Source organism: Xenopus tropicalis, chromosome 1 (assembly GCF_000004195.4).
Source record: "Xenopus tropicalis strain Nigerian chromosome 1, UCB_Xtro_10.0, whole genome shotgun sequence".
In the NCBI taxonomy this organism is placed as follows: domain Eukaryota; kingdom Metazoa; phylum Chordata; class Amphibia; order Anura; family Pipidae; genus Xenopus; species Xenopus tropicalis.
The window spans coordinates 78,951,318-78,968,027 of record NC_030677.2 but is presented as its reverse complement, the minus strand read 5'-3'; the positions used below and the strand labels follow the sequence as shown (position 1 = coordinate 78,968,027).

The following is a 16,710-nucleotide window of genomic DNA, read 5'->3' as shown; positions in this document are numbered from 1 at the left end:
AATCACTAGATATTACAAAGCCAAATAGGTGCTGAGAACTGACATAAGCTGTAAATTGATTTATTACTTTAATTTGCATTATATCTTCTGACCTAATTGCCAGAGAGCAAAAAATCCTTACACTGTGAACCATAGTTATAAATAGGGGAATCAAACCTGTATCCTTCTACTGTAGGTGTCTTTAAACCTTATCTCATAAGCTTGTTCCTTGCAGTTGTGAGACAGAGGCAGTGCAGTATAGCAGGTTTGCCATGTGAGACTTATAGCATCGTGGCTTGTGCTGGCAGGCCATACTTTAACATTACACTGCAGATATTGTCATGTATTTTAGAATATGAAAGGAAAACAATGTACCATTAATCAAAGGGGCAGATTATATAATAGATGAAAAAATTTTTTAGACATGAAAATTCAGTAAAACCTCTAGTAACTGTGACAAATGTAGACACATTTTAGACACTAATTAGAGATGTAAAACTACTTTCCAGTGAGTGAATTTGTATCAGAACTACATTATTCATCTTGCTGTTATCTAATATAGATTGATTATTATGTAGTGTGTCTTTTCAGTATTACAAAATAATGAAACTTTGGGGGGGGGGGGATGTAATTAAATTCGTAACAGAAAAAATGCAGACAAATAATAACATTTTGCATTCAGCAATGTAATATTTTTCATTAGACTAGATTGCAATGCGATTGATTGAAGATGGTGTAATTCTTAGCGTGAAAAAAATGACTTTTCCATTAAGAAGTTTTATTACAACATATACTACACACTGGCGCAAGCTAAAAAATTTGCAGTCTCTCTCCTACTGTCCATGAGGGGCAAAGGGTTTGCAAAAGATATATTACATTCACACAAAGGCAGTTGTTCGCAATGTAAATATTTATTCGCATTGCATTTTTCCAATTGGCGACCTATATTACATTTCCCCATAGACGTGTAAGTATTGTATTTAGGTGTTTAGTACTATAAAAATGTGTTAATTGCCTCCAGTTGGGCCACAAGGTAAGGGTGCCCTAAGCACATCTCTGTCCACTTGTAAGTCCTCCCTGCTCATCACCCTTCTCACTTCCTTCCCCCGTGTTTGCCTTATTGCTAGAGCACAATATAGTGCCCCCTGCTGATCTGCACTGTTGCACCCACAAAAATATAATTTCAATGGGGCTAAAAATCTGACTGTTTTAATAAACTAATGTATGTATGTATGTATGTATGTATGTATATCTTTATTTACAAAGCGCTACTTATGTACGCAGCGCTGTACAGTACAATAGAATAATACAAACAGGGGGTTATTAAAATAATAATAGATAAATACAAAGTATAAAAATAAATACAAATAAATAAAAGGTACGGTTGCAATAAGTTCAAAGAGACAAGAGGATGGAGGTCCCTGCCCCATAGAGCTACAATCTAGATAAATACAATCTTCAGAGACACTTCCCATTGACTTCTATAAAAACTCGCCAGTTTTTACTTGCCAAGCTTTTTTCATGCAAATTTTTGAAATTTTTTTCTTTAATGAATCACAAGTATTTAAGATATTCCTAAGTATATTCACCTTCTTATTTTCTCCATGTTTTGTTCTTGAACAAATCTCAAAAGTTAAAAAATCTACCACTAGGGGCAGACAAGTATAGTGCAGGTTCTTAAGAAACTGGAAAGGAAACATTTTATCACACAGTATTGCTTAAAGGAGAAGGAAAGGCAAAGTCACTTGGGGGTGCCAAAATGTTAGGCACCCCCAAGTGACTTTAATCGCCTACCTTGTACCCCGGGCTGGTGCCCCTGTTAGGAGAAAACAGCACCAGCCCGGGTAGCTGCAGCGCTTCCTCCTTCCTCGGCTTTTCACTCTACTGTGCATGCGCCGGTCCCGGGGTCCCAGCAAAACGAAGCCGGAAGGAGGAAGCGCTCGCTACAGCTACCCCGGGGTACAAGGTAAGCGATTAAAGTCACTTGGGGGTGCCTAACATTTTGGCACCCCAAGTGACTTAGCCTTTACTTGTCCTTTAAAGAATCTTATATTGCTGGACTATAGCTCCCATCAGGAAGGAGTTGTTGTCCAGCAACATTTGGGTGTTATCTTCCCATCAGGACACCAATGTACAAAGTCAAAGAAAATACATTTTTTTCTGTGTAACTTTATAAAATATATCTTTAAGTATTTACTAGGCAGTGTAGGTGTCTCATTTCTTTACCCTGACACAATAAAGCCAGATTTTGGTACAGAGAGAACTCATTTGTAATAAATGTCTTCAAATTTCAAAATTCAAACTGGTATATACTTTCCATAGCTCGGGGATTTAAGTTTGGGGATCCCTGATATAAGGCCTGTGAACAAGAAATGACTTCTGTAATTCAGCAAGACAGCAAACTGTTGTTGGTAATCAGACTGCAAGGTTATTAATTAGACCAAGGCAGCAATATTGTACCCCTTCTTTATTTTAAAGGAGAAGGAAAGTCACTTGGGGGTGCCAAAATGTTAGGCACCCCCAAGTGACTTTAATCACTTACCGTTTACCCCAGGCTGGTACCCCAGTAAAGAGAAAACCGCATCAGCCAGGGGTAGCTGCAAGCGTGGTCGCCTCTTCCTTCTTTGCGGGCTTGCGCAGTAGAGTGAAAAGCTAAACTATAAGAAAAAAGTCAGCTTTTCACTCTACTGCGCATGCGCCGGCCCAGGGATTTTGACACAGAAGGAAGAGGGATGCGCTCGCTGCAGGTACCCTGGGCTGGTGCAGTTTTCTCCTAACAGGGGCACCAGCCTGGGGTAAATGGTAAGTGATTAAAGTCACTTGGGGGTGACTTTGCCTTTCCTTCTCCTTTAATAAACATAAAAACAAGAAATCTGATAAAAAATTAAATACCATTTCTAAAGCCATTAGGTTGTGCTGCCTTTGACCTTTCCCTCCATCGTAAAGACTGGATGCACTATTTACAAGTGCATACACCATATTTATACCAGAATATATCCTAAAGGGCGTTGACATATAACAAACCAGTGCAAGTGAATTTTACTAAGTACAACAGTTCTAGGCAAGTAGATGCTTCAAAGATTTAAACTACAAAGGCTTTTTGCATGTTAGGATGACGTGTAAAAATCAACATACAGGAGTCATCCATTTTCTGATCGACTTTTCACAAGTTTATAAATATTACCTGTAGTGGCTCAGTTTCACTACAGACCACAGAAAACTCAATTGGCTCAATTTTCATGATATCTGTTGCGTGCAACTCTTACAGGTTCACTAATCACATGTCCACCCCTGGAATTAGGTTAGCCATAAAACAGATTTAGCCTTATTTAATAACACAACACACCCAGCATTATTCCCACATATATCTTAGTACAGAAAATTCACACAAGCCAAATTTAATGGAGACTGGTGAAAACTACATTTAATTCTGGGTTTCCAACACTGTACATAATATAAGATAATGGTGCAACCCCTGGGGAGATGCCAAGGCGTTGACTATATTTGAGCTTGTAACTCTGTAAGGGTGCGGAGACTCACCAAGTAGTTGTACATAAAAAGGTCTTAGAAATAAGCCAAATATTGCTTTTATCCAGTCTCTCTGGAAAGCTTTGAGAAGCTTTGTATCTAGTATAGGTACGTGTGTATTTTTTGTATTATGTGTGCAAGTATATTCTGTGCCTGCCACTTGCTGTGTTATCTAGAGGAAAGTCTGGTTGTAGTTAGAGGCCAGACTGAGGCTTGCTGCAATGTGAGGTTTAACCATTACGTTTAGCAGCTGTGCATGTGGCTTGTATGTATATCTTTATTTATAAAACGCTACTTATGTATGCAGCGCTGTACAGTAGAATGCATTAATACAAACAGGGGGTTATTAATACAAACAGGGGCTTGTGGTTAAATGATATGATATGATCACAGAGCTGTAGATGCTTTACCTAACATAGGCTAGAAATGAAAAGCATTCTGCTTAAACACTTTGCCTAGGCCCGGGCAATTAACTAGCCCTTGTATTATTGCCAAGCATGGTTAGCATTTAGATATAAAGTGTGGAATAAGGAAATGCCATAGGGACAGACAAAAGATATGTACAGTCTCTGTATTGCAAGTAGTGGAACATGTGCACAAAAGGGATAATGGTTATGTTTAGTGCAGCAAAGCAAACCCAAAGGCTAATAGCTGCTGGGTTGGGAACGAGTTCAGATCATAAGGATGGAATGTAAAACATATGCTCACAATGGAAAACATACTAAAATCCCATGGTATAAAATATTTAAATGTGCACATCTGGTATTAAATATATTTGGAACTAGTATACAAAAATGGTTGTAGTATTGCCATATCTTAACATATTTACATTTATAGGATTTTAAAAATGGGGTGCCAAGAGTATTTTTCTTGAACCATTTGTGAGTGTGTTTCTAAATTCTTTAAAATAAAATAATAAGGCATCAATAAGGCATGGAACATTCTCTTAGCTGTTTTGCTTTTACAGGTAGATGATGTTAGGGCTCATTTAGATCCAGTGGGACCGGGTGCAAAGTGCAAATACAGGCACAAGATGGCATGTTGGTTATACTATGTACTAGGAATGCACCGAATCCAAATACTGAATCTGGATCATGAAGGATTCAGACAAATACCAAATGACATCCTAATTTGCATACGCAAATTGGCTAACATCCAGGGAGAAAAACATGCACAAAGTGTGCAGAAAATAACTTTTTGGCAACTAATCTCCACGAAATGCCATCCCACCGAATAGACTGTAAATCGCCGGTGGGATGGCATATGCGGAGCCGCGATTTGTGGAAGTTTCCTCTCAAGGCAACTTCCGCGACTTCGGCAAATCGCAGCGCCGCATATGCCATCCCACCGACCATTTACATTCTAGCCGGTGGGATTGCATTTCGGGGAGATTAGTCACTCGCGACTAATCTCCCTGTAAGTCACAGCCGTTACTGTTGTTCAACTCTTGAAACAACAGTCTTGTCTTCATGAGACACAAAGAGCTGCACCACTCCCAGTATGTGGCACTACCTGCCCTGTCTTATCGAAGGGGCATTGCTTGAGCCAGTGCACTGAACATCCCTACCTTGCACATCATTAAGGAACAAGATTAGAGTACCAATGGCCTAAAGGCACAAGGGACCCGTTTACTTAATATGTACACCTATCAACACTGCGTCCTGCACTAACTGTGCCATTTAGCTCTCCAATACTTATACCTCTGCCACTAGTAAATGAGCCCCAAAGTCTGAGTACAAATAAATGTATTTATTTTTCCCATTAAAATTGCTACAGTGACCCGATACATTGCTGGTTTTCAGAGCATCTGACTGAAGGGCCAGAAAAAGATGCTTCCTTCTAGGGTTTGATGGCTAATTACAAGCCATCACAGTTAGCTGGCTAAAGGATACCACAGAGCTTAATATTATATTGTCAGAGAGGGAACAGCTGCTAAATTACAGCTATTTTAAGGCTGTAGTGCAGTTGTGCCCACGTACTGTTGCCAATAGATTTTCAGATAATCTCTGTTAATTAAACGAACAGAGCAAAGTTTATAGAGTTAGCACTTGTACTATGTATTTTGTATTATTTCAGTCAGTTATTCAGTGGTTACTAAACTTAGCTTACTACAACAAGTGGGATGACAACAGGGGTATCTATCATTTTACTTTGAATGCATCTCAACAAAGTATGTTTGACTACATGGTGGTCAGTAGGTTGAATGGCACGGCATCAGTGGTGCCAGAGGCTGAAGGATGGTTTCTGAGTGGATGAGGTTCCATGTATGATTATCCAGCAAGTAATAGGGAAGCCCATTTTCTAGACACATGCAGATAAGGCTCCCAATGCAGAAAAAACCCATGCCTGTACCTGTGCTGCTCATATAACACTGTGCCAAAGGAGATGTCAGTCACAGTCATAGCTATAAGGTTTTAGTCTTATAAGGTCATGAAACTCTTTTGTCTACTAATATCCTTATATTATCCTTATATTATCCCAACTGATTTGTGTTATGGATATTGCTCAGTTCATCAGTCGGACAGGTTTAAAAGTCTAATCTGCCAGTATATGATGCATTTCCTGTTGTTTCTATTGTTTGTCAGCCTGAACAAATAGCACAATAAAAAGGAGGCCATGCTCATTGTATGTTATCAATCCATGCATGCCCACCTTTAGGCTGATGTAACAGGTATGTCACCTCAGTCACAAAATAATCCCACGTGGTGCAAGGCACACCAGCATAAATCAGCGATAACGGCTGCTTCTAATGCAACACAAAGCGCCTTATCGATCCAGGCAGGACAAGTTAGATGCTGTGACTGAATAGTAGCATGTGGGTAGTATGTGTGTGGACTGCTCTTTCTTTACTTTTTTGCTTTTATTTAGTAGCAGGATTAATACATTTTAGTGGCCAGGCTTATAACGGCTGAATCAGAACTTTAACTGCTGCCTGGGAAAATAGACTAAAAATAACCTTTCTCATTTGCTCATTTTTAGTGGCAGTCGCTCTTCAAAGACATTCAAGCCAAAAAAGAGTCTTCCAGAGGGCTCCCATCAGTATGAACTACTGAAACATGCCGAGGCCACACTGGGCAGTGGAAACCTACGTATGGCTGTCATGCTTCCTGAGGGGGAAGACCTCAACGAGTGGGTTGCTGTAAACAGTAAGTTAACAGTCACTGTACTGTATTAATGCAGATGCATAGCTGTAATAAAGGGCAATATGTGTAAACAGTCACAGCTCCACAGAATCCGGGAGTGAGTTTGTCATTTGTTAACTGTGCTCTCAACTTTAATCTGTGCCCAGGGATGTTTATCTTACATTAGTTCAATTCATAATAATCATTGATACATACAGCTTACAAAATGAACACATATAGTGAATGATATTCCATCCTCCACTGTATGCACTATAGGCAGGTCTGGGTGAGGAGCACGTGGGCTTGTTGATGCAGTCATTGCCTCAATGGTCTGCATCCCGTCAATGTGAGCTGATTGTTTGGCCCAATGGCCAAATGATCAGATCATATTTACAGGATGTAGGCCGTAGCTTGAACAAGGGCCAAATGATCAGATCAATCCATCAGGACATGTTTATCAACGAGTGATATTTGAACTTACAACAGAAAAACTCACCCAGTTTCTGTTCATTCCTATGGGATTTTTAGAAGCGTATTTATAAAATGGGGAACTCATTCATTGATAAATAAACTTCCAAAAATCCCATAGGAATGTATAGAAAGTGGGTGAGTTTTTCTGTAGTGAGTTCAAATGTCACACTGAAAATCATTTAAATATCAAGGGGGAGATTTAAAGTAGACTTAAGGTACAATATGGTGATCCAAATGATCCTTTATCTGGAAAACCCCAGGTCTCAAGCATTCTGAATAATAATATACCTGTAGTGAAAAATGATTACACTCTGACTGTGCATAGCAGCTTGTAAAACTGGGCTCTGGCACTCTTGGAAACTTGGCAACATCCCTTGACAATCATGCTATATCAGATGTCTGAAATCACTGTGTGACATACAGTAACCCCAAGAACCAAGATGAAATTGCCAAAGTATGCAAGTATGCAACCATAATATGCTAGTCAGAGTCAGTATAAGCCAAAGATATTAATGCTGTTTATCCTAGTTTTGTACATTCATATTTCCTTTTTCTGTTAAACATTATGTATTTATATATACAATGTTATTGAGTAAAGATACTTAACCAATATGTTATCCTTTGCTTTGCAGCTGTGGACTTTTTTAACCAGATAAACATGTTGTATGGAACTATAACAGATTTTTGTACTGAGGAGAGCTGTCCAGTAATGTCTGCTGGCCCAAAGTAAGTCACTGTAAACTGCAATGCTTTGTAAGAATGCTTAAAATAGCACATTTATACATATATATTTGATTTACAACAGTAGACCTTGCTTAGCTGTATTCATGTCACTGAAATTATGGTCAGTGAGCTTTGGCTTACTTTTATAATTGAGGGAATAACTATCTGACCCAATCTATCCCAGTATAACAATATCTGTGGTGTCACCAGACGTCTGTTGCTGTGTGTCAGGGACTGTGTGTTAAGGGATCACGCTAATAAAACAATAAACATCTCAAAACTGAATGTAAAAAAAATAAATATATTGGAAATTATTCATTATCTGTAGGAGATAATTTATCTATAGATAAAAAATAAAGTGCACAGGCAACAAATTTTGTGTGGTAGTATTGTAGTACTGTAACTGTTTCCTGATAGAAGAACATATAATTCTAGAAATTAGAAAGTAACTTTCTAATATATACTAATTGAAGACTTTCAATGATTTGAAAGGTATTTCTTATTAATTTGCATTACTGTTTGTGCAATAGCATTGTAGTCACTCTCTATATGTATGCAAGCTAATCAAAAATAGAATATATGGCCATTTTTTTAGAATACATGGACTGGCTTCAGGCATTTAATAGAAATTATTTTTTCTTTTTACTTTGTTTCTAAACTGGGAACCACAAATCCAAAAGAGACATCACTCAGAAGGCAGATCAGCTAGGTCAGGGAAAAACAAAAATTAATTAGAAATATAAACAGTGGCATAACAAGTCTAACCCGTTGTTCTCGCTGTAGGCAGATGCATGCACAAGTGAGTGTGTGCACATCTGTGCTAGCACAGACACACAATCTTTCATTGGCTATAGAGGAAGTAGTCCCCACGGTGTGAGCCCCCCTGTTCCCTACCCCCCTCCGTGACCACAAGGTCTGCTTCCTCTCTGGTTACACCACTGAATTACAGTGTTTGTGCAAGTTTCCCTTGTTTTGCCTATACACCATCTGGCACAGTTCAGCCTCTCCCCATCATGGGTAACCTATGGCACATAGGCTAGGCACAAATCCTTGTAGCAGAGTAAATGCTACAGACTGACATGGCGGGCCTGATTAGTCTCAGCTGGTCAATCAAGAAGCCTGAAAGTCTGGCTAGTCAGTCTACAGGAGAGCACTGACTCATAGAGAAGTGCCTGTGAATCCAACATACAGGAATCTATGTGCCTGTACACACAGTTGCCTGTACAGATGTCTGTAATATTGCTTCAACTGATGTCACTGGTATGGAGGAAGTCTCCTTTATACATTATTTTGTTACACCTGTATCTGGCTACTGAAGTAAGATTTGTATCTGCATGTGTAAATTGCAGGAGGGTGACTGGCAGTGGATCTAAGCCTCCTGGCACAAAATCCAAACGCAAAAGAGCCAGAAGTGCTGTGTATATAAAGAATTGAAACAATAAGCTGCTTTACTATTATATGTACAAATGCAGCTTCATCAGCACCCAGCCCAGCCCCAGGGCCGGGCCAAGGTATTTTGGCACCCTAGGCAAGGTATTCAATCAGTGCCACTCCCCCCCCCCACCCCAGTTTACCATTTTACTTTTTCAGTTTTTAATAAAGAAATATTGCAACACATTAATGAGTATAACTTATGTAAATATAAATATGCTAACATAAAAACAAAAGGTGCACTAAAAAAGCAAATATTCAGAAAAACCAAAGCATGTTTTTGCAGTGAAACAATATTTAAATAAGCGAAAATAAAGGGTACTGTTAACACTGCCATGCAGTTGTTGCCAAGATGTCACTTCTGTGTACCTGTCCATATACAGTATACCTCTTTTAAAACCTCAGAAAAGATGCATTGCCTTATTTAAAAAAAAAAAAAAAATAAATGCCCCCACCCTTGCCCCTGTGTATCTCTTCCAACCAGCATCCAGTGCTTCCACATAAAATATTTAGCCCCCCTCCCTTATTGCCCTCTTAACCTGTGCCACCATCCAGTGCAGCCACATAAAATATTTAGTCCCCCTCCCTTATTGCCCTCTTAACCTGTGCCACCATCCAGTGCTTCCACATAAAATATTTAGCCCCCCTCCCTTATAGCCCTCTTAACCTGTGCCACCATCCAGTGCTTCCACATAAAATATTTAGCCCCCCTCCCTTATAGCCCTCTTAACCTGTGCCACCATCCAGTGCAGCCACATAAAATATTTAGCCCCCACTTTCTGATCGCCCCCCTCCTGTGCCAGCATCAGTGCAGCCACATAATTAGCCAGTACCTTCCCTTGCTCCCCAAGAACCTGTGCCATATACAATATGTATTTAGCCCCCACTTCCTATCCGTGTACCTGTGCCAGCAGACAGCCCACCACATAAAATTGCTCTAGTTCAGTGCCAGACTGTGCGCTCCACCATTGGTATGGACGCATGCTCAAGCTCCATCCCTCTAGTGTCGGATTTCTATAGCGTTAAGGTAAAGGCTGACATCAGGGGAATGGGGGGGGGGGGCGCAAAAAGAACATGTGCAGAGGGAGTTGGAGCAGGCAGGAGAGCCCTGTATTAACGATCCGTCGTAATATTAAAGAGTAAGTGAACCCACTAAAGATGAAACAAAAAAAAATCTTTCTCCTGAGAAGTGCGCCCCCCAGTGATTGCGCCCTAGGCAGGTGCCTACCCTGCCTACCCCTAGTTCCGGCCCTGCCCAGCCCAGCTCCATTCCTTTACTTTCCCTTTGCATGTGTTTGCCTGCTGAGGGGTGTGGCCATATGACATGCCACAGCAAATCAGCTTTCACAGCTGTCACTCACATTTCTGCGTCACTGATGCAGGCCAGGGAGCCAGAGATTCTGGAGGGTGGGGGATGGGAGGCTGCTTCAATAATTAGCCATAACTTTGTAACAGTGCAAAATGTTTAAAAGCTATAAATTGTCAAAATGTTTGTCTAGACTTTATATTTTCAATATTATAAAAACATTTTTCATGATTTTTAGTTTTTTAGGATGAGTAATGCTTTCTGATTCTTCATCTTGCATTTTTTGTTCCACATTTCAAAATAATATACGACAGGCTTATTCCAATAAACAAAACAATACTGACAGTCAATTGCTTGTAGAATAGATGTTTTGAGGATAAAGATTTTTGGATAGCCGCATCTAGATCCTTCATTCCCATTGCTCTCTGTCATGCATCTTTCCTTGGGACTGTAGATGCTGTAAAAAGCAAAAATATAGGCATTGTAATAGGGAAGCCTGTATTTATATATTCCTTTTATAAATAATCTGCAAAAATATTTGATCTGTATATTGTTTGTAAATTTGCTTGACATATTGTTCTGTTTAATATTGCTCTCGTTACTTTGTGTGGCTGATTTGGGAATACATTAGTCATTATAGCATTTTAGAAATAAATGATAAGTAAAACATTCCAAACCTGTCCTTCAGGACTAAATAAATACCCTTGGCCCCATGTTCATAGTTGTAGGTCTCAGCCATATCGAAAAAAAATTTTGGTAAATAACATAATTTTTATTATTTTGTATTATTTAGGCTGAGGGCACATGGAACTCTGGCTCCGTTGCTCTCAGCCTGTATTCTTTTGCTTTACTCTGTCCCAGCTACTTTTCTGCATACACGGATGAACAGGGAAACTGTTAAGGTGGCCACACTCGTGGCGATTTGCGATCTTTCCTGCGACCATCGGTCGCACGAAAGATCATACAATCAGCCACAAACCGTTCAGGGCTGAAACGGCAGATAAGGAGGTAGAAACAATAGGATTTCTACTTCCTTCTGCCGATTCAGCGCTGAAGGCAGATTTTGGTCAGGCGCCTTCTATGGCGCCCAATCATAATCTTTTAACTGGCCTGATCGGTGAGTCAAGTGATATCAGCAGCTTCCTGCGATATCGGTCGACTCGCCGACTTGCCATACACGCACCGAATATCGAACTAAACGAGGTTTCGTACAATATTATCGGTGCGTGTATGGCCAGCTTTAGAGGGGAACATTGTCACTAAGATAAATGTGGCACTTTGACCAAAAATAGCTTTTTAAACTTAACTTAACCTTGAGCAGTGATGAGCTTGGTGAGCTGGAAAATCACAGCCTTCTCAGCTGACTGAACTGCAGAGGGTAACTAGGGATTAACAGCCTTCTGGCCTGATGTTATTTGGTACTGCAACTTGGGTAAAGCTGTGTAACTAATAGCAGAGATGGCATGCCTTTTGGACCAGAAGAATCCATTGATCAGTTAGAGGTCACTCCCTTCTTTTGGGCTTCTTGTTTATATGTTTTTTTTAATAAGTATGCAAAATTAGAGCATAGATAAGGATGCAGTCTGAGCCTCAAAATAAAGAGGCTGCCTCCAGACTGTCACTCTTGTAATGCTACTGTGGTCTGTGGATAAGCACAGGCCAAGAATCCGCCCTATGCTTCAAAAATCTGATTGTTGTGCCTGCACCCTAGCCGATGCAATAACTTCAGATGCAGGCACAAAAATCAAGTTGTGGAACAGCTTTAAAAATGAGGTCTGTGGTCTCCAAAAGCTGGACACAGTGGTGAAATATTGTTTATTTGTTACCAGTTAGTGCTGATTAATTGGAAACCCAATTGCCAATTCATTGTTATTATGTTTGCATATCTGAGCTACTACAAACAGAAACACTGAAGGCCCTTCTACCTGCAGTCTTTTGTAGCATGCAGAGATTAATAATATTAACTGCTAAAGGATCCCTCTGCCCTTTTCTTTGATGAAATAATATTTGCTGTGATTTTTTCTTCCTAGGTATGAGTACCACTGGGCAGATGGAACCAATATAAAGAAGCCCATTAAGTGTTCTGCTCCTAAGTACATTGATTACCTGATGACATGGGTACAGGACCAGCTTGATGATGAAACCCTCTTTCCCTCTAAAATAGGTAGGACCATATGGCATTTTAAAAACTGATCCATTACATTGTGACTGCAACTATTATCCTTAAATAGTTTCCTACAAAGCCCTTGGGATCTTGTGAATGAAAGAGATATCTCAAATACGTACACAAACACAAGGAACTGATCAATGCACATCCCCTTTTCATTACAGTGCTGCCCTATTATAATCAAAACTAAAAATGGCAACATGCAAAAATCCAAAAATAGGAAAAAAAAGCTCCAGCAGATTAACTGCAAAACATTTATTATGGGTAGTGGTAACACATAGGTAGGACCATATGGCATTTTAAAAACTGATCCATTACATTGTGACTGCAACTATTATCCTTAAATAGTTTCCTACAAAGCCCTTGGGATCTTGTGAATGAAAGAGATATCTCAAATACGTACACAAACACAAGGAACTGATCAATGCACATCCCCTTTTCATTACAGTGCTGCCCTATTATAATCAAAACTAAAAATGGCAACATTGCATACTAATGAATAAGTACCCTGTGCTATGTGCTAGTCCTAGCTTAGCAGTAATTTGACACACCCAGCGCCAATCCTGGGGCTGCTGCCCTAGGCCATGGAGAGTGGCGTAAAAATATTAAAAAATATTATTATTACTTGGGATGCACCACTTGGTAGAAATTGTACAGTGCTAATCTAAACCTTGAAAACAAAAGTGTCTGTCTTCTTTTGCAGGTGTTCCTTTTCCAAAGAACTTTATGTCTGTAGCAAAGACGATCTTAAAGCGTCTCTTCCGAGTCTATGCTCACATTTACCACCAGCACTTTGATTCAGTGATCCAGCTCCAAGAGGAGGCTCATCTGAACACTTCTTTTAAGCACTTTATTTTTTTTGTTCAGGTAATGAGAATTCCATCCACTGCACAGAAAGTCCCATTTTGATTTTTAAAATGTGTCCTATGACACCTTCCGAAATGCTATTGTCTCTTAAGGAACATAACTTACGTTTATGAGATCTACTGATTTTAATGATTAGCACTAAACTTTTTGTCAACAGAATAGTATTGTCTATGGCAGGGTAGTAGCTGCTACTAGTAGCTCTGTGTGTCTTCACCCTAGGGCAGTGCTGTCCAACTTCTGTGGTACCGAGGGCAGCCTCTGTGGTGGAGGGCCAATAATGGAAGCTAGTTTTGACCACTCCCCTTTTTAAAACCACACCCACTTGAAACCACACCCATGTTATCGCATGACAATAGCCATATTAATGGTGGTAGTACAGAAAAAACCTGCCATACTCTGCCTGCCCTACCCTGCCTGTGTGTGCCATACTCTGCTTGCCCTACCCTGCCTGTGTGTGCCATACCCTGCCTGTGTGTGCCATTCCTTGCCTGTGTGTGCCATTCCCTGCCTGTGTGTGCCATACCCTGCCTGTGTGTGCCATACCCTGCCTGTGTGTGCCATTCCTTGCCTGTGTGTGCCATTCCCTGCCTGTGTGTGCCATTCCCTGCCTGTGTGTGCCATACCCTGACTGTGTGCCATACCCTGTGTGTGCCATACTCTGCCTTCCCTACCCTGCCTGTGTGTGCCATACTCTGCCTTCCCTACCCTGCCTGTGTGTGCCATACTTTGCCTTCCCTACCCTGCCTGTGTGTGCCATACTCTGCCTTCCCTACCCTGCCTGTGTGTGCCATACTCTGCCTGTCCTATGCTGCCTGTGTGTATGGCCATACAGGCAGGGTAGGGCAGGCAGAGTATGGCACACAGGCAGCCTACAGTGATGCAATGCTGGCACTGCTCCTACAGTCTGCACAATAACTATATATTGAAAAAAATTTTAATTGCAGTACCACCACAGTATATGTTCTTTTTATAGTGTGCAGGGTTTATTTGTGGGTTTCTACTGCTCCTACAGTCTGTCTGAGGTATGAACAATGTGGGTGATTACAGCCTGAGGTGTGAACACTGCAGGGGTGAATAATGCAGGGATTAAAAGGTGTGAACAACACAGTGGATTACATTTTTAAACAATACATGGGGGTTTACACCCTGAATCTGAGGTGTTAACCATGCAGGGGGCCAGTACTGATACCATTTAAAGCTTACTCAAAGGTAAGCCATCAAAGCAGCCAGACAGGTGGGGGGCCACACAGAGGGGGGTCGCAGGCTGCCAGTTGGACAGCACTGCCCTAGGGCATATTTATTATTATGTGATGTTGCTCTTATCAACCAACCAGATATTGGAATTTAAGTAAGAATACAAAAGCAAAGATCTGATTGGTTGCTATGGGCAACATCACCAGTGATGTTGGCTAACACACTGTAATAAATATACCCCTAATGTACTCCTTTATCAGACACGGGGCACTGTGTTTTGCCACGATCCATACCTAAAATTATATTCTGAATAACTATACAAATGAAATGACAATTCTAATCAAGAAGTCTCTCATTCTCCTATTATGGTTTATAAAGCTCTTTACAATAGGATATCTAATTCAAAGTTATTTACTTGAGGTGGTATTCTTATAAAAAAAAATACACCATCTAAAAGCTGTTGAGGTCAGTTATATATATAACGTTAATTATATGCCTCTGTTGTTGTAGCATGACATTATAGTACAGGTATGGGACCTGTTATCCAGAATTCTCGGGACCTGGGGTTTTCTGGATAAGGGGTCTTTCTGTATTTCGGATCTCCTACCTTAAATCTGCTAAAAAAATATATTTAGAGAATAATTAAACCCAATAGGACTGTTCTGCTCCAGTAAGGGGTAATTATATCTTAGTTGAGATCAAGTTTTATAATTACAGAGAAAAAGCAAATCGTTTTTAAAAATGTGAATTATTTGATTAAAATGGAGTCTATGGGAGATGACCTTTCCGTAATTCAGAACTTTCTGGATAATGGGTTTCCGGATAAGGGGTCCGATACCGGTATTCTAATATCTTTCCTCTTTTTTAGGAATTCAACTTGATAGACAGGCGAGAACAAGCTCCACTGCAAGAATTAATCGAAAAGCTGACCTCTAAGGACAGATAAGATAAGCAGCCGAATGAGCACCTTTCTTTCAAGCAAGCTTTGTTTTCTGAACCGTGTTGCATTCAGAGCAGCCAAAATCTATTTTTTGTGTGCTTATGCTGAGGGAATATGATGTAGGCATTTTCTCACCTTCCCGTGATTCCAATTGATTGTGTGTTGTACATAAGGTGTTCTTGGAGGCAAGAAGAGGTGTAGATACTTCAGAACCTTAACCCCTATACATGCATTGTCATTCCTTCCTGTCGTGAAGGAATCTGAGAATATAATATGTGCCTAAATTATCCCAGTCCTTTTCCATTCCTTTCTCACTTCTCTGCTTCACACATATTTTGTTCTGTTTAATTATTTTATTTTTCTTTAATTAACAGACCTATGGCTATAAGATGGACATCATGTATATAAATGGGAATTTAAGCAGGTTTTCTCACACCTATATGGCAGTTTCCATTGTTTCTTTTCCCTTTATTTAATCTGGTACTTTATCATATATGAAATACATACTGGGGTCTCTAAACGCATAACCAGGAGGCCATTTCGCAAAAGTGGTATTAAGGTGAATTTAGAGTTAAATGGGAGTAAAACATTTGTTTTCTCCAGAAAACCATTTGACGACAAAATTGAAATTGTCAGAATGCCAATTTTTTTTACACAACTCTACTCCAAAATGTTTTTTTTATTGTCAATAAAGTTGGAGTAAAGCAAGTCCACCAGTGTAATTTAATTTTTCTGAATTTGATGTTATTAACTCCACCAGAATGAAACTGATAACACTTAGCACAAACTCCAGATTCAGGGTACAAAACCACCACATTCTCAAAATGCAGTAAGGCTTATGTGAATATAGCATTTTTTTAACTCCTATTGGAGTTATATTTATATTTCTTACTCCAATTCAGTTTACTCAACTTATTTAAAATTCCCCCCAGATCATTGCTTTTTTGGGGTCGGCGTCCATGTAAAAGGTTGTGCATTTTAA

The 16,710-nt window shown here is 39.9% G+C and overlaps 1 protein-coding gene across 1 annotated transcript in view; it reads left to right on the top strand.

Annotated features, from left to right (window-relative positions):
• mob1b (MOB kinase activator 1B) overlaps nt 1-16,015 on the top strand; it is a 30,333-nt gene extending 14,318 nt beyond the window's left edge. Inside the window, 5 exon segments of the mRNA NM_001079104.1 lie at nt 6,487-6,653; nt 7,733-7,826; nt 12,591-12,724; nt 13,431-13,594; nt 15,657-16,015. Coding sequence (NP_001072572.1) covers nt 6,487-6,653; nt 7,733-7,826; nt 12,591-12,724; nt 13,431-13,594; nt 15,657-15,734 — 637 coding nt within the window. The 3' untranslated portion in view covers nt 15,735-16,015.
• Nucleotides 16,016-16,710: the final 695 nt, after the last annotated feature.